Consider the following 23348-nt stretch of genomic DNA (forward strand, 5'->3'; position numbering starts at 1 on the left):
TCAAGTTATCTTTCTGACAATAGGCACCGTAAATAACATTAAGGGAAAAGGGACACACTGGGAGAAGATATTGGCAACATGGAATGATTGAGTAGTTCACTGTAAATGGTCCAGATATCCAAAATATGAAGGTAGATGAGGTCCAATGGGTCAAATATGTGGTGACAGAAAGAAATCTAATTCTGAGTGGTGAACACATAATACTATATATATATGCCTTACTGTTGAATTACACACCCCAAACTTACTGGATTTCATTAACCAATGTCACCATAATAAAAATGAATGAAGGAAGGAAGGAAGGAATGAATGACTTAAAAGAGACAAGCAAATTATGACCAGGTGTTACTATCCCTCCCTAACTGGATGGATAAAATGTACAAGCCTGATGATATATCGAGTGTGGGGAGGGTACGGGGAAACGGCCGCTCTCTCATCCTGCGGCTGCGAGCATGGAACACCTTGTTATGGTGACTTGGGGATGCGTATAGAAATGAAAACCCTGCACCCCTGTGGACCCAGCAGTGCAACCTGGGGACAAATGCCCACGTGTGCACCGCAGCACTGTAATTGTGGAAAACTAGGAACCGCCAAAACCAGAACAGTTAAACTAATGGAACGGTCAGGAACGGAATATTATGCAACAGTTAAAAAGAATGAGGGGACTCTAAATATACTCATATAAGAACCTTCAAGGTATAATATCTACCAAAACAGCAAGTTGTGGAATAGTATGTTGACTGTGATACCATTTATTTACAAAATGTCCATGTACAACAGCTATTCCTATATGTACGTACTTATATATGTAAATAAAGTTAGAAAAAAGATATGGAGAGAAATACAACAAATCCAAAATTATGGGTACCCCAGGAGAGGGGCCCGGAAGTGGGACAGTACAGATGGTCAGGAGGGCATTTTAGTTTTGTCTATAATATTTGAATTTTTAATAAGAAAATATTTTTGTATTTGTTCTGTTACTGGAAAAAACTGCCCAATTGTTGGCCATTTAGGTGATTTCTCTGATTTTGCCATTAGAAATAAAAGGTTCTAAGCTCATGTGTATGCTTGATTTTCACCTATGTCCTAAGGATAAAGTCCCAGACCTGATTCGATCGTTAGGTGCAAGAATAGAGATATTTCCCCAACTATTTAGAAAAGATGCCTAGATCGCTTTAGAAGAGTCATTTCACTTTATAACGTCTTCCCCAGAAGGCTCTTCTCTCTGACCCCCTGGAAGTCACATTTTACTGAGTTGCTTTTTAATTTTATTCATTCTGCATTTATAGAAAGCCATCAAATTAGAAAGGTTTGAATTACACACACACACACACACACACACACACACACACACACACACACACACTTAGAATTTTCTACATCTGTAGGATGAGTTCAGTGTCGATATTAGGTTAGGGAGAAAATGCTGAAATGCCTGTCTTTTGCCTAAGCCATGGAAACAAAATTAAAATGACAATGACAGCCACTTTTCTGTTCAGTAAGATGTCTCAAAAGTTCTGTATTTGTTTCTTACTCTAATATTAAATACCCCAATATTTTCTCAATTAAATAACTCCCTAAGTTTATATAGGGCTTTGAAATTTATAAATCTTCTTAATAGCCTTTATCTGGCACAGGTACTAAATACATGTTAATGAATCAATAAAATGAGTTCCATCAACTCCTCAAAACAGACCCATAATGTAGGAGGAACCAGTATTAATACTGAGTATCATTATTTCCGGTTCAAACATAAGAAAACCGGGAGCTACTGAATTAAACCATCTTGCTCAGAGTCATACAGCTAATGAATGGCACAGCAGGACTCAGCTTAGGTCTTTTGATTCTCAAATCAGTGCACTTAATACTAGAGCGTTGATTCCAAGACAGATATTTAAAAACCCCAATACTTAGGGAGAGAAGGTATTACCGCAATTAATTCTCTTGCTTTCACACCAGAGAAATAATACTTCTAATTATGGCTTATTTATATATCTCCTCTGTATGATAACCTTTAGACTAAATTTAGTTTTCACTGTGAAATACGTCATGCCCTAAAGAATATTATAAGAATGGAACACAGCCATTGATCAAATCCGATGCCTACAAAGCAATACTGTCAGTATGTATTAAATGTATTGTCCAGACAGACCAGCAAACAACATACCTACCAAACATCCATACTACATGCACTTCTAGTCTCCCACTTTCCCAATAGTCATCATCCCATTTTTTAGTTAGATCATTATTCTGTGTTTGGACTACATAAACACAATATTAACATAGCATTTATACAGTCATTCCATGCTGCATATTATCATTACATTTTCTTTCTTACATAAGATTTCATTTTCCTTATAGTTAGTTATTGCCATTTTTACCATGTCCTTAGTTCCTATGTACTTATCAGTAATTTGACACCCAAACCTTCTCCCCTATTTGTATGATTCTCCTTTCACTACATATGAGAACATTAGTTAGTTCATTAACTTTATCTTTCTGAAGAAAGCTCTCCAGAGCCTTCTCTAATGTAAAAGGGTCAGGGTGGGGGGGGTCTTGAGTCTCCTTTTACCATCATCCTAGGATTCTCTTTCTCCCTCGGATTAGATGCTGGGCTTCCTGGATCTCAGTTTCTTCACTTTATGGAGTTTTATTTTTTAATAATTATTATTTTTTTATAGTTTAGGTGGATCATAGCCCCAGGCGCTTCTTGGAAAAGCATGTATGGAGATCAATTTTTTTGAGATCTCGTAGGTCTAAAATATCTTTATCCTACCTTCACACTTAATTAATAGTGAATCTTGGCACAAGACTCCAGGTTGGAAATGATATTCATTCAGAATTTTGACTGACTTGCTCCACTGTTTTTCAACATCGAGTGTTGCTGACAATCTGTTTGTTGCCTTTTAGTTTCTTATTTTTCTGTATAAAATTGTTTCCTCCTCACTGGAAGACTGTAGAATCTTTGTGCCTCTGATGTTCTGAAATTTCACAATGTATGCCTTGGTATGGATATACTTATATTCACTGTCTTTGGTCCCTTTCAATCAGCAGCCGATGTCCATCAATTCTGGCAAATGTTTCTGAAAGACTGATGATGCCCTCCTATTTTGTCCATTTTCTCTTGCTGGAAATCCTTCTGTCTGGATACTGGGCCTCCTTGACTGCGCCTCTGATTTTTTTTTTTTAAATCTTTCCTCCAACTCTTTATCCGTCTAGCTTTTTCTAAACACCTTTCTGGGAGATGTCCTCATCTTTACCTTTCAGGCCTTTTGAGTTTTTCATTTTGGTAATCATATTTTTACTCTCTGAGCATTCCTTTCAGCACTCTGAAAGTACTTTTAATAAATTACATATGTGTCCATCGTTAGATGAATGGATAAAGAAGATGTGGTACATATACACGATGGAATACTTCTCAGCCAAAAAAAGAGAAAATCTTGCCATTTGTGACAACATGGCTGGACCTCGAGGGTATTATGCTGTATGAAATAAGTAAGATGGAAAAAGACAAATAATCTATGAGTTCACTCATATGTGTAATCTGAAAAACACAACAAACAAGCAAAACCAAACCAAACCAAACTCATAGATACAAAGAACAGACTGAATACCAGAGGGGTAAGGGGTTGGGGAGAGAGAGAGAGAGAGAAATGGTGAAGGGGGTTAATTATATAGTGATGGATGAAAACTAGATTTTGGTTGTAATCACTTCGTAGTATACACAGATGTCAAATTGTAATGTTGTATGCCTGAAACTTATATAATGTTATATATCAAATTTACCTAAAAAAGAAAAAAAAATTACAACCTATTTTTGTGACACGGATTCAGCATCTTTTCTTGCTTTCCTGAGGGTCTCTTGGGTTTTGTTTTTGTTTTAGTTTCTCCTTCCTGCATAGACTCTGTTTCTTCCAAGTTGCTTTTCTTTTGTTCACTTGTTTTATTCTTTGTCTTTCTAATGAGGCGCCTCCTTCAGATGTCTGGACACCTGTCTGCACCCTCCTCTTATTGAAAATGAGGCACTACCAGTGTTGCAGAAAAATCAGACTGGAGAGAAACCAAGCAGCACTCAGAGAATTGGAGAACTCAGGTTTATTACACAGGCAGTTGCAGAGGAGCTAGCACTCTGAAGATCTGAGCCCCAAGCTCAGGAGTAACCTTACTTTTATAGGGCTTATCCGCAAACAAGCAAAGGGGATACATCTGTTTATCTAGACAGAACAAGCAGAGGGAAGGGCGAGTCTTCAGTTGATCTCAAGGTCACCCTGCCCTTCAGCCTATGGGGCAAGCATGTCTACAGAAGCTGAACAAAGAGTCGATTACAAGGTTAGCCACTTGAGTGGAAAATTCCTCTTCAACAGTTGTTCGGAATAACTCTGCTGTTTAGCTGAGCTTTTCTGGAGGGCGATCTGGCCAGACTGCTTCTTGGGGAACCTGTGACTTCAGTATCTTTAGGCCTCTTCTCTTCAGTTGGTCAGATTCCTCCAGAGAAGAACTCACCAATCACCAAATGGAGGAAACACATGGGCTACCCACGAAGGAAGTGGACGGGGCCGCAACAGTCAGCACGTCAACTTTTATTCGAACCTTCTGTGTTCGGTTTCCTGCTTCCACCTTTGGTGCAGCTGGGATCTTCGGTCCAGAAATGGTCTTGTCTTCTCCAGAGAAGAAACTTCCATCTTCTGGCTTGGGGAGGAGCAGTTGTCTTGCTGCTTGGTGTGGAGAGAACCTGGGGTTTTAGTGGCTTCTCCTACTCTTAGTCACACCTGCACTCTCAGGTCTGGAGGTGACTTGCTGCCAATTCCTGAGCCTTTGCAGGATACACCAGGATTCTTCTTGGCTTCTCCTACTGTTGGCTTATGATTCTGCACGTTCGAGTCTGCTGAATCAGTTACCACCCTACTTGTCACGTTATGAAATGTTGTAATATTGTTTCCTTTCCATTTCTCTTTTTCCTCGAGCTTAATGCTTTTAAAAATGTTTTTTTTAATGTCATTACGGTGTGGTTCAGAAGGGAGCAAAGCGATCTTTAATGGAAAGTCATCATTTCCCAATTATCTATCTTCCCCTCCAGAACGTGAACTTCATGGATCTCCATAACCGGCACCTGGTAGAGAGTCAGTGATACGTTAGGATTGTTGATCCTTACGCTGTCCTTGAGAGGGAGTGTCAGTCAGTGTAGCCTAAGCTATGCTGCCGTAACAAACGACCCCCAAATCTGAAGGGTTAGAATGACGAAGGTTTATTCTTCATTCTTCTTACATGTATATCCATTGTGAGGTGGATGCAGCTCTGGTCCACATCTTTTTAATTTCTGGGGCCCAGGCTGAAGAAGCAGCCTCTAACTGTGACACACTGGTCTCCTGACAGAGTTTGAAAAAGTGAACCACGCGATGGGTGCCCGAAGCTTCTGCTTGAAAGTGGAGTCCTGACTTCTGCTCATGTTTCATTGGCCAAAACAAACACACGAGGCCAAGTCTAATCCTCCCTCATGAGGGGCGGTGAATATTTTAGAACACAGATGCAATCTAGCATAGCAGGTCTTATCACCACCACTTTACAGACAGGGAGACTGAGGCTAGGAGGGGGTGCGACCTGAATTCGAGTCCACATCTTTCGGATCGCAAAGCCCGTGCTGCTTCTACGATGCTCACTGCCTCCTTGGACCCCTGCTTGCTCTTCTCCAGCCTGGTGGCCGCACCGAGGAGACAAGGAACTGCACGGGCCCTGAGCCTGGCTTCACAGGGGTCACTTACGGGTGATGAATCCATTCTCGTGGGTGTGAAATGGTACTGTGGTTCTGCAGTTTATGTTTCCTTTGAAAGTTACTGTATAACAATCAGGTGGACGGAAATGAGGCCCCTAGCAGTGGAGCCAAGACAGACGTGGTCAGGAGGCTCTCAGTCCTAACACAAGGCCTTCCCGCTCTCTAGCGTGCAAACGCGTTCCATTCATTAGGCATCCGGCATGCCCTCTTTTCACACTGCTTTTGGCTGGGTCGACATAACTCGAGGGGCAAGGGCCCACACGGCAAACGTACACGCCGCCTGAGGAATGTTTTCACGGGTGGCTTCAGCAGGCAGAACAGGACAGGAGTGTGTAGGCTTCGCCTCCCAGGGACAGGGCGTTTTAAAACGCAAGTGCCACCTATTAACATTGATAAATCTACGGAAAGATGAGACGGATTTTTAAGTGTTTTGATAAGTGGCCTTGTCTCACCCTCACAAGGGGGAGGAGAAGGAGGTGTGGCTGTCAATCGACAGCTGAAAGAGGAGACCAGGGAAAGGCTCAGTCAACTGCTCGAGGATACTCGGCTAACGGACGGTCAGATCTGCGGTTTGGAACCAGGTTTCTGCCATGAAAGCGTGTGTTTTCTACAACAGTGCAGATGTTTTCTACACGTAAAAATCATTTGAGCCTGAGGTTTAAAACACGCCCCAACACACACACAAAAAGACAACGCTTCACTGTCTGAGACTTATCGACACTGGAAACCTTCGAAGGGATTAAGCTATCGACTCGAGTTTCATAAAGGCCCCTAAATCATTTTTGTGGAACCTACAGAGATTTCTTTAAAATGAAAATGGGCTTCACGGGAGTAAGTCAGAGGCCACAATGTGTGTCAGCTCAACCAGGATAAATTAAAGACTCACAGAACATGACCTAAGAGTGCTTACTACCTACCAGGCACTGGGTTGGCCCATTTCTTCCTCACAAGACCCCTGCGAGGAGGGCAGGCCTATCATCTCCATTTTAAGATGAGGAACTGAGCCATGCAGAGGTTAGGAGACTTGCTCACACAGTAAGTACGGGAACCGGGTTCAAATCCACACAGGCCAAATCCGGAAGAGGTGGCTTTAACCGCCGGGCTATGCTGCTTGCGACACAAACTACCCACACATTTTTATCAAGTGAAGGGTAGTTAAGAATGGCTCAGACAAACATGTGGGTGCACAGGACTGGCTGTCTTGGGCAATCCTTTGAAATTTAGGGTCCACTTTGGGGTGAAGAGGATCCAGATGGAGCTGTCCAGAAATTGAAGATCTTCATAAATCCAGCCCGGCCGAATTTTATCCCCAGAGATATTCCTTCTGGCCAAGTCCATGTACTCCTCTAGAAAAATGCAAATTGTACTTTCTGCAAAGACTCGACACGGCTACACACCTCTACACTGTAGTTACGCACTCTTTCTTTATCTCAAAACTAAAGCCACACCCTCCCGGATGCTGGTTATAGCATGTTTAACAATTCGATTAGTTTTAGAAATCAGCCCAGTTTGATGTTACAGGGAACAGAATTCATGAGTGGCACTCCGCCCTGACCGAGATGATAAACAAATCTCTCCATCCTCTGAAACTCCAGCCCACTCCGGCCCGAATCCTTTCATGGCTGTTTCAGCATCCTGATTATAAAACTGGGGCAGCGGAATCATAAAATGTGCCAGTGGACACACACACGCACACACACACACGCGCGCGCGCGCGCTTGCACGCACACACAAAGTTATGCCTTCTACATAATTCTTGTGAATTATAAAAAATCTTGGGTTGACACACGGGTGCTACAGCTCCCTGGGGAGCCGGGCCCCACCCAGGTGCCGAGGGGGCGTTCCCAAGGATCCGAGGTGGGGGTTCCCAAGGCAGCACCCATTGGGCAACCCCTCAAGCGGATCCCACACCGTCACATCTCAGATGTTCATCAGCCCTACAAAAATAAACAGCAAGCCACGCCACACTCCCACTTCATTTCTTTGCCCAACACTTCCTGAAAGTAAAAAAAAAAAAAGCCGAGAATCAGCCCTCGGGGCAGAATCAGCCTTAGCACTTGCCAGAGTCGTCCTGACCCCCTGCTGCAACTTGTTCCTTCACGATTCTGGTTCACTGATGAGCCCCAGGAACAGCCGCCCTGAACTTATCTTGTATGTGACTCCCCTGACTGAGGCACTCAGGGAGCGACATTTAAGGAGGCGCCCGCACTGGGGGGTTGGCCTGTATTTACTCCTCCCTCAGCGAGCACCTTAACGCGGGCACCTCCTTAAATGTCGCGCCCTGGCCCTGGCTCCCCTGCTCTAGATTCATGGCATCTCGGTAATCGGCTCAGTAATCATGCGTGGAATGTTCCATAACCTCATTCTCATCAACCTACCCGGGGTTCAGCATGGTCCACAGCACATGGTCCACTCTGGGTTCTGAGCTTGCTCTGCTCCTGACAAGCTGTGTGACGCCAGGCTGGCTCCACAACCTCTCTGAAATTCCTAGTTCCTCCTCGGTAAAGGAAGATAAGGTCTGCGCCCCTCCTGGGTTGGGCGAGACATATAAGTGGCGTGTTTAGCACAGGGCTTGGCACAGAGAGTATGTGCCCAAGGTATGGGGCGCTCGGCCCATAAAATGGTGTTTAGTTATCATCATCATTGCTGACCGTGTGGTGACATCTCGACCCACAGTGTAGGGTCCAGACATGATGTCTAGATGGCAACCTTCGATGCCTTCATTAAAAACGACTGAATGCAAGTTCCTGTTTGCGTCCTGATGTTGAAACGGAACAGCATGCCAGGCATTGTCACCGGGCCCGTCTCACTGCCTAGCAACGCGCTTCCTGCCACTCTCCCAGCATCCAGAGTCCAAGTGGTCCAGGCCACAGATGAGAACCAGGAAGGGAACCTCCCCCCACGCAGACCGCCCCGGAAGGAACGAAGGTGCCGGCGGAGGAGGGGAGAGCAAAGGGGGCTCACTTACTGCTTTCGTCGTGTGGGTGTTGGACCAAAACTTGAAACTTCAGCCGGAGGATCCCAGGATTTTGGGCGTCTTGGTCACAGCCCTGCAGAGACAGGTTGAAGCTCCCAGCCATGTTCCCGGGCTGCTTGTCCGCCAGCCGGAACACCTCGGGGTTGGTGGTGGAGCCTGGGATGTAGTACTCGACCCGCTCCTCCTTCTTCTCGCAGTTAGAGACGTTGAAGTGGAGGAAGGAGACGCTGGCCCGCAGGTGAGCTGGGATGACGAACTGCCACGTCATGAGCTCGTCCTCAGGGAAGCCGTCCGGGTAGTTGGCAGACATCAGGGTTGCCGAGCCTTCGCCCTCAAACACGGATTCGATGATGCACAGTCCTGTTGGGAGTGGAAGCCAGGCAAAGCAATCAGACCGTGCCCCGGCTGTCCATGGCGGAGGGGCGGCGGGGTGAGCAGGAGGAGGCATCAGTGGTGTGTGAGTCAGTGTTTGATAAGAGACTCAGTGGGTAAAAAAAAAGGCCTGATGTGTAGGGTCTGCCCACCTCCTTGGTGTAAATACTCCCACCACAGCTGAGTCCAAGGTATTAATGTGAGATGCCTGAAGGCGGAGTTGGGAGGAGACGGGCAGCAGGTCATTGCCATGTGGTCTGTCCACCTGCAGATGCGATCGGCGTAACCGACCTCAGGAGCACAGACAACGGGAAAACGTAGTGAACTAGTTAGAAGGCGATGAGTTTTGAGCGTTTCTTACTTTTGTTTCTAAACTCATTTATTCCCTTGTAGGTTTATATAATTTGATTTTCGTGAATGGCTCTATTTAATACCAGCTCACAGAATCCTGCACATCTAACAATCAGCTCCCGTGAGCCGGCGCGAGCCAGCTCTAGCACGCCACTGACACAATTAGAGAAAACGTACAAGAGATAGAGGACGGGAAAAGAAATTAGAAACAGAGCGATCACGGGAGGTCTGTAGGACCAACCCCATTTCATTTTCTTGAACATAAACCTCATGTGCACAAAGGACAAACAAAGGACAAAGAAGAGTCGCCAGTGGGTTGTTTAACAGAGAAGGGTGGGTCCACACCGGGCGAGAGTGTGAGCGTACTTTAAAGCAGGAGGTGAGTGGCAGGTGAGCTAGAGAAGCTTCATCTGTGTTTGCGGCCGCTCCCAGGGCCAGCATCACTGCCTCGGCTCCCCTACAGATCACCAGGCATCAGATTCCCATAGGAGCCACCGGTCCCTGGTGGCAAAAAGGATGGGGACGGCTGCTCTAAGGTATTCGAGCTGAATCATACAAAAGCGCTGACGCCTGACCCTTTCTAACCCAGAGCAGCGGTGATTCTGTACGCTTCAGCCTCAGCAAACAGCAGGGAGGGAGTGTGTGCTCACGTTTTATGGACGACCGGTTCGCGATACTGAAGCCGGAGAAGTTCCTGCGGTGGAACCAGGGCAGGTGTAAGGCCATCTGCACGCCCCCTTGCATCTTGATCCGGGACACGGTGCCGTTGCTGCAAAAGGTTCCGATCCTGACCGCGGTGGCATCGATGCGGCCGCTGATGGAGTGAGTGACTCCGTCCGGGCAGCTGTCCCCAGGCCCGATCTGCCTCAGGCGAGGCGTGGAGAACTGTAGCTCCAGACCAATGCTCTTGTGAGCTTGGACGTCCCAGATGAAAGTTCTGTTGAGGGTGGGCAGCATCGACGCTGGGGGCTCCAGATGGACCTCCCCAAAAGGACACGGGCCTGACATGCAGTCTGAAACAGTCACAAAACCATCTTGGTCACACACGCTACCAGGCCACTAGCTGCTCCCCCTCGCCCTTGTAGTAAACCCTCTGGGAGCTCCGCCAGGTGGGGATACGCATCTCTGGGGAAGTGCCTCGGCTGGGGGAGCTGCAAAAGCCATGCCCACAGGCAGTAGAGCCCTCGGCCAATCACCGCCCAGCGCAGAAGTGAAAACACCCTACCTCCCGGCTTCACGTGATTCAGCCTGGCAAAGCTCCTCACAGGCCAGCATCAGTCTGAGGCTACACTTCAGCTAAAACCCCGTCTTTGCTTCCTTCTTCCCTTGCTCTCTCCTGCATTCCTCACTCCTTTATAGGGTGCTTCTGTGGGGGACTCTCATGACCAACAACTTAAACGCAAGATCCCCATTCAGCATCTGCCCCCAGGGAACCAGACCCTGGACACTTCGTGACTACTGTGTTCTCCCGCTGGGAAAGGTCAAGCTCCACCTTTTAAAACTGGTTTCTCTCCATCAGCATTCATCAGCGTAACCCTGAGTAGCTAGAACCTGGAGGCACAGCTCTCTTCCTGCCTCCGGCTTCCATGCTCCTATTTTATTAACTTGGCGGTGGAATTTTTTTAAAGGCTAACAACTAATGACATCCTTTGATGTTCTTTGTTTCCTAAGGCTCTTAGAACAAAGGGAGAAACGCTGCCGTTGGGGAGGAAGTAAGAGGAAAGCAAGTGACTAACAGTAAAGGTTTTGTTGCCTTCAGCACGGCGTGGACTCTGGCCGCTGTAACAATAATTGCTCGCTCTAGTGGGGTGTTTGGAAGTGCTGTCAGCTCGAAACGGAATTATGGGAGATTTTCAGAGCTGCCTCGGACCTCTGAGGTCATCCACGCCACGCCTCTCGTTGTTTGCAAAGCAGCCCTGGAGTCCAGGGCGCGAGCGTGGCACTTGCAAAGCACATAATCCTGGGGCAAAAGCCCAGGCTGTGTCCGGCCACCCTGCGTCCGTTCTCGCTAACCCATAAAACGGGGTCAGATAACAGGGTGACGAATGTGGCTAAACTTAGACTTCATGTGCCAGTAAAGGCAGCGCCTATTTTTAGAAGCTCACGGGAACTTCGTCGTTGATATCGAGCTAACTCTTTCCTTCAGAAGCTGGCCTCGTGACCTTCCCCCTGCACCGCCAGTGCGCCCAGCGGCACGTGGGGTGCTTCCTGCTGGGTTCTGTGCTCAAGCGGTATCACTTAACCCTATTAAAAACAGCGGTTCTCAGCCCTGGTTCGACACCAGACTCACTTAGGGGACGTTTAAAAAACACGCTTGCCTGGGCCACCTGAGGGAGCCCGATTTAATTTCATACCAAGCTCCATCGCCCAGCCACAGCTCTACCAACCAGCCCTGTGCCCCTCTGGGAGAGTCGGGCTGTGACGGCACCTCGAAACTGGCTGCCGAGAGCTTTGGTTGGGAGGGTGGACAGTGGGAAGAGGAGTCACCATGGCCAGCACCCCTCCAAGTCTTCTGCTTCCCGTCCAGCGCCTCAACATTAAATAACTCAGATGGTTTCCACGCGGGGATGGAGAAGTGTCATTTCGGAAGTGGTTCCCGGCATGCGTGAGGCCAGCACAGACTTCCCCTTTCATTAACTTTAATGGGACTATTCAATAAAGGGCGACAACGGAGATGTCGAATTTCCTCTGAAACTTTCAGAATGCTTCTCTGAATGCTTATTCGGAGAAGGTTTTAAAAATGAGAGTCAGTCTACAGCCATGCTACCTTGAACAAGCCCGATCCCGTGTGATCTCAGAAGCTATGTAGGGTCGGGCCTGGTTAGTACTTGGATGGGAGACCACCTAGGAAGACCAGGTGCTATAGGCATAAAAAAATAAATAAATAAACAAACAAATAAAATAAAAATAAAAATGAGGGGCAGGCAGACCACTGGACTGCAGTCCAGTGTCTACACGCATTATTTTTAGAAATTAATCGCTTCTGGGCCTTTTGGCTAAGATCGAGTATAGAAATTAGTATCTTCATCTCATTTTCAAAAGCGGTGATCGCGGGTTTTTCCCACGTAGAAAATCGTGGGTCACATCCTAGGACTGAAAGAGCGATGCATTCAGACACTTGCGAGATGAGATTTGTCCTACATTCCTGTTTCAAAACGGCAGTCCCTTTATTGGCTTAACTGATGATCGAGGAATGCATGCTTGTAAAAAATACGACAGTACGGAGGAACGGGAAATAGAAAATGAATGTCCCCAGTTCCCTTCTCCCATCCATTATAGGAATAATATGAGGTTGGCGTTGCGGTGTTTACCCGCCTCCGGCCTTTGGGCTGTGTGATCACAGGCGCCCGTGTGTGTATTTAATAACGTGGGACGGAACCGTGCTCCTCCTTACGCTGCATTGTTCTCCATGGAAAAGGACTACCCGGGGCATCTCTCCACGTCAGACACACAGATCGCCTTCATTTTTCAAATAGCAACGCATCATCCCACTGAAGTCTTAAGTATATCAGTATGCATTCTCCTCAGCTCCGTAAAAGCTTCGCTGAGATGTTAACTGTAATCGACTTAAACCGATAAATTAACATAGGGCAGAATTGACAATCAAAAAGGACCGAGATTTTCATCAAGGAACACAGTAAGCCTCTCCATTTACCTACATCTTCTCTTTTGTCTCTCAGTAAAATTTTATATTTTGCTTCACGTACATTCTATGTATTTATTAAGAAGAGCCCTAAAAATTTAATGAGAACTTCTGAATAATGGTGACCAGCAGTATGCATAGTGGGAATTTCTATGTTTTCCTTGCGTTATCGGCAATGCTTCTTTGTCTGCCTGTTGAATATGATAATTGCTTGGTTTTTGATGGAGACACTGTATAGGATTAAGAAAACATCCTTCTCTTTGTGGTTTACTAAGAGTTTTTATTTAAAACTTGTAAAATTATCTAAGATGATTATACGTAATTCTTTCTTTCATCTAATACTGCAAAGCATTACATTGACTGATTCACTAATGATGAGCTCACAGTCTTCCAGTGAACCCTCTCTGCTCGGGTTACATTATTCTTTCAATGCATTTTTTTTAGATTTGATACACATATTTTATTTATGATTTTTTAGCATGTTTAATCATAAGAGAATTTTTTTTTAATGCTTTCGATTTTGATGTCAGGTTTGTAAGAGCCTTATAAAATGAACCGTGAACTTTCTCTTTCTATGCTCAGAAGGAGGGTGGGCAAACTACATCTCATAGAAGCCAGTCCAGCCAAACACCTGTTATTGTAAATAAAATGTCACTGGAACATTCATTGCCTATTTGTTTACCTATTATCTATGGCTGATTTCATGCTGTAATAGCACAGCTGAGTAGCTGTGACAGAAACCATCTGGCCCACATCTGGCCTTTTACAGAGAAAGCCTGCCAACCCGCCTCCAGAATGGTTTAAATATCATAGAAATTCTCTGTTCCTTGAAGTTTTATAGGAAACGTCTATGAAACTATCTCTGACTAACCCAAACCCTGCTCTCCTCCATCTTGGATATCTCCCAATCTCCTCCCTGGTTATTTATTTATTCAGGTTTCCTACCTGTCTTTATAAGTCAATCTAGCCCATTAAGTTTTCCCTGAAAATCATCCACATCATTCAGATTTTTACATTGCATATCATGTGGTACACAGTCTCTAACAATTTTAGAAATCGCCTTTGTATATGTCATTAAATCCACATTTATACTTCCGAGGCTGTGTATGTGTATTTTCTCCTTTTTTTTTTTAGGAGACCAGCCAGGGATCTGTCTATGTGATTGGTCTTCGTAGAGACCCAAGGCCTGGTTTTAGTTATCAAATGTAGTTTTAAAACTGCTTTTACGTACTTTAAGTTCTCCTTTTATTGTTCCGAATTCTTTCTTCCTAAGGCTTATTTTATCCCTTTGCTTCCTTCATGATCTGTCGCCTGATTCATTTATTTTCTGTTAAAGACAAAGCAATTTTCTGACTCTGGCTTTAATTAGACCACAATAGTGTTTTCGCGGTCGCCAGCATGTCTATTAGCTCCCAGATGGCATACCCACCTTAAAAAGATTAGGAAATTATGCATTTGTGTTTTTTTTTTTCTGCCTGACTATTTCTTATGTCCATCTCCTACCCCAAGCTCACGTTTTGAATAATAATACTCATAGCTATAGTTTGTCGAATCCTTATATGTTATACACTCCCAATCCATTATTTTATTTTATCTTCGTAACAACCTATTGGTTGGTACAACGACTTTTATTTTATAGACTAGAAAACTAAGTCACAAAGGAGTTAAGTGACTCATAGGATGTCACATGATCAGGTCACATGATCGGTATGTCGTCTCGGAGCTTGACGCCAAACCCAGCTCCCTCAGCCTCCAAAGCTGCTGTTTTCTCCATTCGTGCTTCGTGGACTCATTTCCTCACTCTTCTCTCTTCAACCTTCGATTTCTTTTGTCCTCCAACTCCCTTGACAAATGTCTTTAGCCCATCTCAGACCTGAAGTTCAGCTACTCTGCTCAGAGACAGTGTGGCTTAGTGGTTCCAGGCCAAGACTCTGGAGCCAGAGAACCTGGGTTCTGGTCTTGCTGCCACTTAACCCCAGGGTCACCTCAGGCAAGTTACTGTCTCTGTGAACCTCCGTAGGGCTGAACTGAAGATTAAACAACTTAACCCATATAAAGCACTTAGAACCATGACCTGCCAAGTAAAAGCTGAATAATGTCAGGGTTTCAAAACAGATCTTATCTCCCCAGTGACAGAGGCTGGCTCAGCACGAGAAAGGGAGGCAGGGAGGCCAGTCCAGGAGTGCACACTTACCGATGTTCTTCTGGATCTCGACGACAAAGTGATGCTCTGGATTCTGGCAGTTAAAGGAAAAGGCCTTTCTTTCTCCGGATTTGATGGACAACATGATCATGTGTTTTTTAGAAAAGATGATGTAACAGGGCTTCCCTGGCAGAGCTGGGGTCCCGGGCCTGATGAGCACGGTGACGCCACTTCCGGGTGGCAGAGCAATCTCAGAAGCTTCTGAGGGAAGGAAGGAAAGTGGAGTGAGCAGGACGGCTCAGGCCTGCAGACCTGCCGTCTTCCCCTCAGGCGGTCCAGGGAGGATGCCCTCTTTGACAGCTTTGTTCCTTGCTCCCTGGTCCGGGAAGGGGGATGCTGTAAAATGACATCATCCCTCCAACGGGAAAGAACCAGGCCATTGTGGGTTGGGCACTGACATGTGTCTCTTGTTTGGTTTGTTAATTTTGCTAAAAATTAAAAACACTATACCACGTCCTAGATGTCTCGAGCGGTATGTTTTCAGATACCCTATCTGTGTGGTATTAAACAGCAATCAGAGAAACTGCCACACCACTTCTCAGTGCCAAAGTCCACAAAGGGAACCATCTGTCTGCGGAGAGACACGATCATCTGCAAAGGGCTGCTGTCTCCTGCCCTGGGCGCTTCATACATCATACATACATATACACATACCTACATACACGTGCATACAGTAACAGAGGCTAGGAAAACCTTTGCAGAAATTAGATATAAACATATTGTGTCAAGGAACTTGGAAAGTTAGAGCAAAATCATGCCAATACCTCAGTCTGGGGTTCCGCCAAATAATCTGAACAGACGGACGAGACCAGACAGTGAGACGGGGCGGGGGGGGGGGGCGGGTTATTGCACAAAGGTGTGCATGCCCATCAGGATGGGGCCCTGATTGATTGAGCAAGCCCAATCTCCTTCCCGTTCCCTTTGTTTCATCGATTTCTGAGTCTTAGACTAAAAAGGAAGAGCCAGCCACCTTTCTCCTCGGTGGCCACTGCCCTTTCCCGGATTCCGGTCCTGATCGTGGGTCTATGGGCAGCCGACGGCTTAGGAGCAGTAGATGGAGGGACGGTCATCTGCAGGTGGAGGGAACCCAGGGGTCACAGAGACCCACGGGGCAGCAGTTGGAGCCTCTGTCCCGCCGCGTCCGGGAGCAAAGGGCAGGTCAGTGCCTGCGACGGAACGTGCACCTCGAAGGTGCACAGTAGGCGTTTTGCCAACGAACAGCAATCCGACAGGGAGGTTTTTTTGTTTGTTTGTTTTCCAGCTGTGCTTTCCCTCCACCCTTTTAAAAATCTTTGTTCTTAATCAACTTTATTGATACAATTTATATACGTTAAGAAGGACCCACTCCTGAGACGAATATAAAATAATATTGAATGTCAACTCTAATTGAAAAATGAAAATGAATAAAAAGGACCTACTCACTTTAAGAGTCCTGACAAATATATATACACGTGACCATCGCAACGATCAAGATATAACGACATTTTCATCACCCCTAAAAGTTCCCTTGCAGTCAACCTTCACACCAGTCCCAGAAAACTATCAGTTAGTTTGGCCTCATCTGGATTTTTACATAAACAGAATCTTAACAGAATATTCTCTTTTCGTAGCTGGCTTCTCTGCTCGGCGTGTTGGTGAGCTTCATTCACATGATCACCTGGTCAGTAGTTTGCTGCTTTTTATCGCTGAGCACTATTTCATAGTCTGGATAGACCATGGGTTATTTACCCATGCACCTGTTGAGTGGTGTTTGAGTTTTTTCTAGGTGTTGGCCAGCCATGTGCTTTAATTTAACCAGAACTTCTGGCACAAGAGACATAGGCATTTCTCTTCCCACACCCTGGGTTCCCAGAGCCCCGCAGCCGTGCGTGATCGAGCGTTTGGAGTTTCGTCAGCCTCTTCCTGTACCTCTTCCCACCCCCAGCTCGCTCTGCTCCGGTGCTGCGGGCCAGCGGCTCTGTGTGAGGAGGGTGGAAACTGAACCCTTAACCTGTGATCGCGAACTACAAATACTTCCCCCGGTTTATTAGGCAAGAACTTTACCCTCTTTGGGCTCTGTTCCTGCATTCGTAAAATGAGGGGGTTGGGCTAGAGTACCTCGCGATCCCCAGCCAGTTCAGAGTCTATGATCAGAACCCGAGTGAGTAAGACGTCGCTTTGCAACAGCGAGCGTGGCCGGCTACTGCCCAGCAGGGACGTACTCCTCAGGGTGCCAGGGCGCCAGCACAGCCGCCTCGGTGACTTTGTTTCCAAAATGGCTTCGGTTTGCATTTTTGGAGCAAAACGTCTCACCCCTCCAGCCTCAGCCTGTCCCCCTCTCTGCCCTAGTTCCTGTACTCGGTCACCTTTGCCTTCTTCCTTGAATGCACCAACCTCCTTCCCACCTCTGGGCCTTTGCGTGTGCTGGTCCTGATTCCTAAAATGCAAGAGCCGGGCCCTTTCTGTCATCCCAGTCTCAGGTTAAAGGTCATCTCCTCGGAGCGTCCTTTCCCGACCAGCCGCCCGAAGTGTTGTCCTGAACCCCTTTCATGTCCGTTCTTGCTCTGGTCTGTGACCCAGAGCGCCGTCTACCTCTTCATTTGTTCTCGCTTCCCGCGATCAGAACGTGAGCACTTCCCACCGAAGGCCGCAGTGACTTGCCTTTTCCGGGGGAAGCCTCAGGACCCAGACAGTGCCTGGGGTCCCCGTGGAGGCGGGAGTCATAAGCCTCCCAAGAGCCCCATAGAAAACGTCCTTGCTGCATTTCGTTTCTTATAGACATATCACCATTCCTGCATTGCGGTTCGGGCTAATACATCAGGGCGGGAACCAGGGACTCTGAGCTTTTAAATGAAGAGCCTCAGAGAGAGAAAACATCCTCTGAGGTGGAAGTTTATTCGCTCGAATGCTTCATCTTCGGGCAGCGTAGCCACTTAGAACCTTCGGAGATAGATTGGAAGGTCCAGGGGTTCTTTAAGACATCGGATTACAAATGAATCTAGACCCGCGTTCAGAAATCCAGTCGTCGGATCTATGGCAAAGCGGTGTGTGTCGACTCTCGCATTCTTCTGTAAGCATAAACACGGCTTATCACGTTATTTGTTAGTTATCATGTTATTTGCTCAGGATGCTCTTCTGTGGCCTCCAGTTGTGGGTCACCGGTGGGACTAATTTAGTATCCAGTGGAGTCACAGGTCTACAGCCCGGCCCGCAGCCCAATGTCTTTCTCACTCACATTTTTCCCTTGTGTGCTTTTACACCCTTTGGCCAATGCGTCCTTTTAAAATTCCTGGCTCTACGATTATGATTATTATTAGTTTAATGAAGTGATAGACTGAAAGCAGATCAGCAGGTGCCTGAGGCTGAAGGAGACACTTTGAGATGAGAGAACCTCTCTAGATCTTGACCATGGCAGGGATCACACCACCATTCAGCAACCTGGATACTTAAAATTGGTGATGTTGGCTGCACATAAGTTATGTCTTAATAAACAAAAAAGAGAAACAAAAACTTGTGTTAGAAAGATTGTGTTTCTCCACAGAGTCGGCACTTAATAAATAAATAAGAAAGAATAATCATGCCCATAGTTAAAATATGGCTTAATAATGTTATGGGGTTGGCCTAGTTTCTCTCGAGGTATGTGAAATATTTTTTAAATTATGTTTTGAGAAGAACGAGGCTAATCTCGCCACCATCTCTCTACTCAGTTCTTCCTTCCTGCTTTCAGGCGGATCGGTCCCCCAAATAATTTGGGGGCTACGACAATATGTTCTATTGTTAATGAATGCCATAGAAAAATGTACAATCTCTTTTGGAAGCTTTTTTTTTTTTTTTTTCTTTTAGAAACTTTAAATCATGTATTCATTTAACAAACACTTTTTGGGTCCATAATATGTTCTAGGGACCATACTCAGTGCACATGACTTAATGACAGAAACAGGCAGAGTCCCCGTCCCAGGGGGATTAATAGTCTAGACTGGGGATTTCTAAATCTGACGTCTGGAGGGCTTTAAAAATGGTAAAGTCCCACATGCCAATAGGCCCATCACGGGACCTGGGATCTGTGCCGGGAGCACTTTATTGGGTCTATGGCGTGGGAACCCACTCCCCGCCCCACGCAGAGCCAGCTGTCTGACTATAATTACTGAATGTGCCTATGCTGATCCTTCCTTCATGAATCACTAATGGTACCTCAGTTACTTATTTTTGTTAATTCTGGATCTAAATAACCCAGATTTTCACTCCAGTTCATTTCACAAACAAAGGATACAAAGCCTTGTGTAAGGGTTAAGTGACTCGATCGGGGTGTATTTCTAACGTCTGACCACGTTTCTTTGTTCGGACTTCAGATGACAAACCCAGCACGTCCTACTGCCCGGTCCCGCAGCCCAGAGAACCTGGGTGGCATAGTCCCCGCCTGGCTTCCAACTCACGGCCCAGAGGAAACATCAAGCTAACGACACCAAGGCCAGGTCTGACCCACCTTGGCAGGTGGAGACAATTTATATGATGGGCTGTTTCCTAGAGTCACTGCCAAGGCCACCTCACCCCCAGGGCTGTCATTTCCAACTGCCCCCCTCATCCTCCATGGTAAATATGCCAGCTAGAGGGGCAGAGAGGGAGTGAGAAGATGATTCCGCCACGTACAGACTTGAAATCTGGACTCCCCTTCCCCACCCCCCATCGCCAATTCTACCACTCCAGAGGCACTCATGTCGCTGTAATGAAAGTAGCAGAAAGAACCCCACTGTTGGAGTAAAATAATTTATAACTCGGTTTTATGACAAATACTTGGGGTTTGAGGCCGTTCTGCTTGTGTGTTTTCCCTCTACCCCACTCACCACCATTAATCACACCTCGAAGCTGGAAATCCCAACGCTGTGGAATAAACCTCGGCCTCCTGCCCCCGCCCCCCCGCAAGCAGGGCCGGCACCTCTAAGCGCTTGAAACGTGTACTGTGATTTTAGAGAAAACCCCAGGAACTTGGGATTTCATTGGTGCACTATTCCGGGAGATCTATTACCCAGGATTCACAGAAACCCAGACAAAGCTTCACATTCTGCTGTGATTTCGAGGTCTTACCGGCTGAAAGAAATCCCAGCCGACCCTCACGGGAGCAGGGCCCAGAACGTTCTGGAAAGCTTGCAGGCACCACACGTGGGCCCATGAGTCACAGCAATTTTCACTCTCTTGCCTCCCGACCTCTCCTTATTAGGACACTTTTGCTAGTTTCTGCCTCACCGGCGGCTTTTTGGGCGGGAATTTCCAATTGTTTTAATCACCATTCATTAATCATCAGGATATTTATACAAACACCCCGGTTACTTCTCCCCGCCATCCTACGTCCTTGCAAGAGAAACAAACCAAAGACAGGGATTCCACCAGATAAACACCAGATTTGTCAAACACAGTTTAAAAGACTAAATAAAATATGTGATTTAGAATTTCTTAGGTGGGGGCCAAACCAGCTGCCTCAAATCTGGGTGGGGTTTTCTGGTGGGCTCAGCTGTCACACACTCTCTCTGTCCAATGATGGTGAACTGAGCAGCTTCCGGCCAGGCCTGGCCACAGCCTGGGCACTGAGAGAGAGAGAACCATTTTAAGACAAATGGTGCCCCGGAGGCTGAGCACGAAACAGACGCAGGAGCCCAGCAGCGTAATCGCGAGTCGGCCTCGCTGATCAGTCACAGCCTACATGGGAGTCAAATTCCAAGGCGAGCCTATCGGGGCAAAGTCGCTTTGGCCAACATAGTCCTGTCCTCTCTTAGGCAGACGCCACACTGCGCACCAACATCCCTCTCTCGACAGCTTCGCCAGCTGTGGCTGGGTTTGCTCATCCACGGAGCGGATCCCTGTTTCTTGGGTTGAGCACCAGACTAAATAAATAAATCGTGGATATTCCCTGAGAGCCTGGGATGCTCACACGTTGGGAGCACAAGGAAGTGTGACACCAGCAGAAGGGACCGCAATTCACCCTTCCACCTCACATCCACCCAGTGGAAACACTCAGCCCGTTTGCATGACTTCTCCTTCTTTATTCCCTGCAGGTCCGATTGCCCGTCAGTCTGTCCCGCCACATGCTACCTGACAGTCAGCAACTCGAAGGCGCCAAGGAAGGTCAAGGTTCTCTGAAGACACTGAGGGTCAGCTATTAACACCCGGGGTGGGGGTGGGGGGAGTGGTCAAGGAGGGCTTCACAGAGGAGGCGTGACTTAAGATGGGTCTTGGAAAACGAACAGGAGTTGGCCGGAGAGGGAGAGTGAAACGGCTGTCAGGAAGGACAGGTGGTGGGGACAGCAGGTGCAAAGACACAGAGGTACGAAGAACACAGGTTCTTTGGAGCCACTCCAGGGAGTTCGTTTTGGCCAGAGGGCAAGGAAAATGTGGGTGGAGGAGGCTGGGGACAGAGGCGGGGGCCAGGCTGGGAAGGGGCTTGGTTGTTGGTCATGCAGTCTGGGCTTCACCCAGTGGGACCAGCATATTTTAGCAGCTTCCTGTCGTGGTTATCAGCTTGGATTCTTGAATTTGAGTCCTGGCTCTACCACATACCAGCTCTGTATGTCCCCTCGGGCAAATTCCTTACCGTCTCCGTGCCTTAATTTCTTCATCTGCGAATGGGAATAATAATGAAATTGTTGTAAGGACTAAATGAGTTAATACTTAGAAAGTGAACGGTGCCAGGTATATCGATCGATGTTAGCTGTCGTTATTGTTGATATGATGAGTTATAGCATAGTACAACTACTAATACTAGTGCTGGGGCATCTTAAGCAAGCAAACAGCTATAGCAGCAGCTTGGATCTCGGTCTAAATCCCAGAGGCCTGGCTGGCTGGGCTGGGGTGAAGCGAGGCAGGTAAGGCACCTAAGGGCGAACTTTAAGGAGGCACTTACTCGCAGGGTTGTGCAAGTTAGGTGCCTCCTTATATTTTCCATACCTTCCCTGCCCTGCCCTGCCCTGGCCCTGCTCTCCGGCTGTTAAGTGCCTTCGAGATGTGCTGACTCATGTGACTCCAGGATCCTCTCTCCCTGGCTCAGAGAAGTGACTTCACTTCCCGTTTGCCGAGTTTAGGAGGCAGCTGGGACATTCTGGCCTGACCTCCGCACCCCTGCCCTCTCCACTGCCCCGGGGTACCACACTGAGCTGCCCTCCTGGAAGCTGCCGAGGCTGGTCAAGTCACCCAGCAGAAAGGGAGTGCTGCCCCTCGTATAAAGTGCGTGGAGCCGTTGGCTGACGCCAGGGGCCGGGGCAGGGCAGCATCACCAGGATAACCCATGTAATGGGACCTGCTGTGGGGAAGGGGTGCCAGACTGTCAGGCCACCGACCTTGGACTTTTACCGATCTAGTGGACCTGGGACAGTGAGACCTACAGGCAGTGGAGAGACGAATTGGTTTCACCCACCTTCAGTCCATTTGGCATTGACTTGGCCATCTCTGTTCACAGACTGGTAAATGGAAGTGAACGTCTCACCAGGAGCAGGAGGTCGACCCATCTGCCTACCTGGAAATAGTTCATTTCCCGCATTCACATAAAAGAGGACCACCACCCAAGGTGATGTTGCAGAAACTCATCAGTCTCTCTTGGATGAGGCACCTTTGGAATCTAGACACCAGGCCTGCATACATCATAACTGCGTTGAGCACCCAGCGAGAGCTTCCTACGTGCAGACTCCGCGACCACCCACCCTGTAGAGTAGGTCCTAATATTAATTACCCTTTTACAGATGAAGACACTGAGGCTCAGAGAGGCTAAGTAACTAACTGGTTCAGGCATAAATGATTAACGAGGGGCAGGGCCAGGTTGTATTCCTGAGCTGTCTGATCCCGGAGCCCAGCCCATGATAAACGACTCTTCGGCAGAGCTGGCCCTGCCCGAGGAATTCCGCACACAGCCAGGGATTTTTTTGAAAATGGTTTGTTCTTGCCAACGAAGTCAATCAGGATGAAATAAAACATTTCCCAGCAGTAGGCTCCCAGGGGATCTCCAGGACAGCAAAAGGCACAGATGCCTGTTTGAAATGGTTAAATGGGCACAATGCAGTAATACAAATCC

The 23348-nt window shown here is 47.1% G+C and overlaps 1 protein-coding gene and 1 pseudogene across 2 annotated transcripts in view; one reads left to right on the forward strand and one right to left on the reverse strand.

Moving 5' to 3' along the window:
- CDCP1 (CUB domain containing protein 1) overlaps nt 1-23348 on the reverse strand; it is a 52047-nt gene that overhangs the window by 11821 nt on the left and 16878 nt on the right. For both annotated transcript variants that reach the window (XM_016141329.2, XM_036219441.1), the window contains exons 2-4: nt 15308-15517; nt 10121-10483; nt 8739-9107 (exon numbers count right to left, since the gene is read on the reverse strand). In XM_016141329.2, coding sequence (XP_015996815.2) covers nt 8739-9107; nt 10121-10483; nt 15308-15407 — 832 coding nt within the window. In that variant the 5' untranslated portion in view covers nt 15408-15517. The remainder of the gene's footprint in view (nt 1-8738; nt 9108-10120; nt 10484-15307; nt 15518-23348) is intronic.
- On the forward strand, nt 12221-12339 carry LOC118602643 (annotated as a pseudogene).

This window comes from Rousettus aegyptiacus, unplaced genomic scaffold (genome assembly GCF_014176215.1).
Source record: "Rousettus aegyptiacus isolate mRouAeg1 unplaced genomic scaffold, mRouAeg1.p scaffold_m13_p_4, whole genome shotgun sequence".
Taxonomy (NCBI): domain Eukaryota; kingdom Metazoa; phylum Chordata; class Mammalia; order Chiroptera; family Pteropodidae; genus Rousettus; species Rousettus aegyptiacus.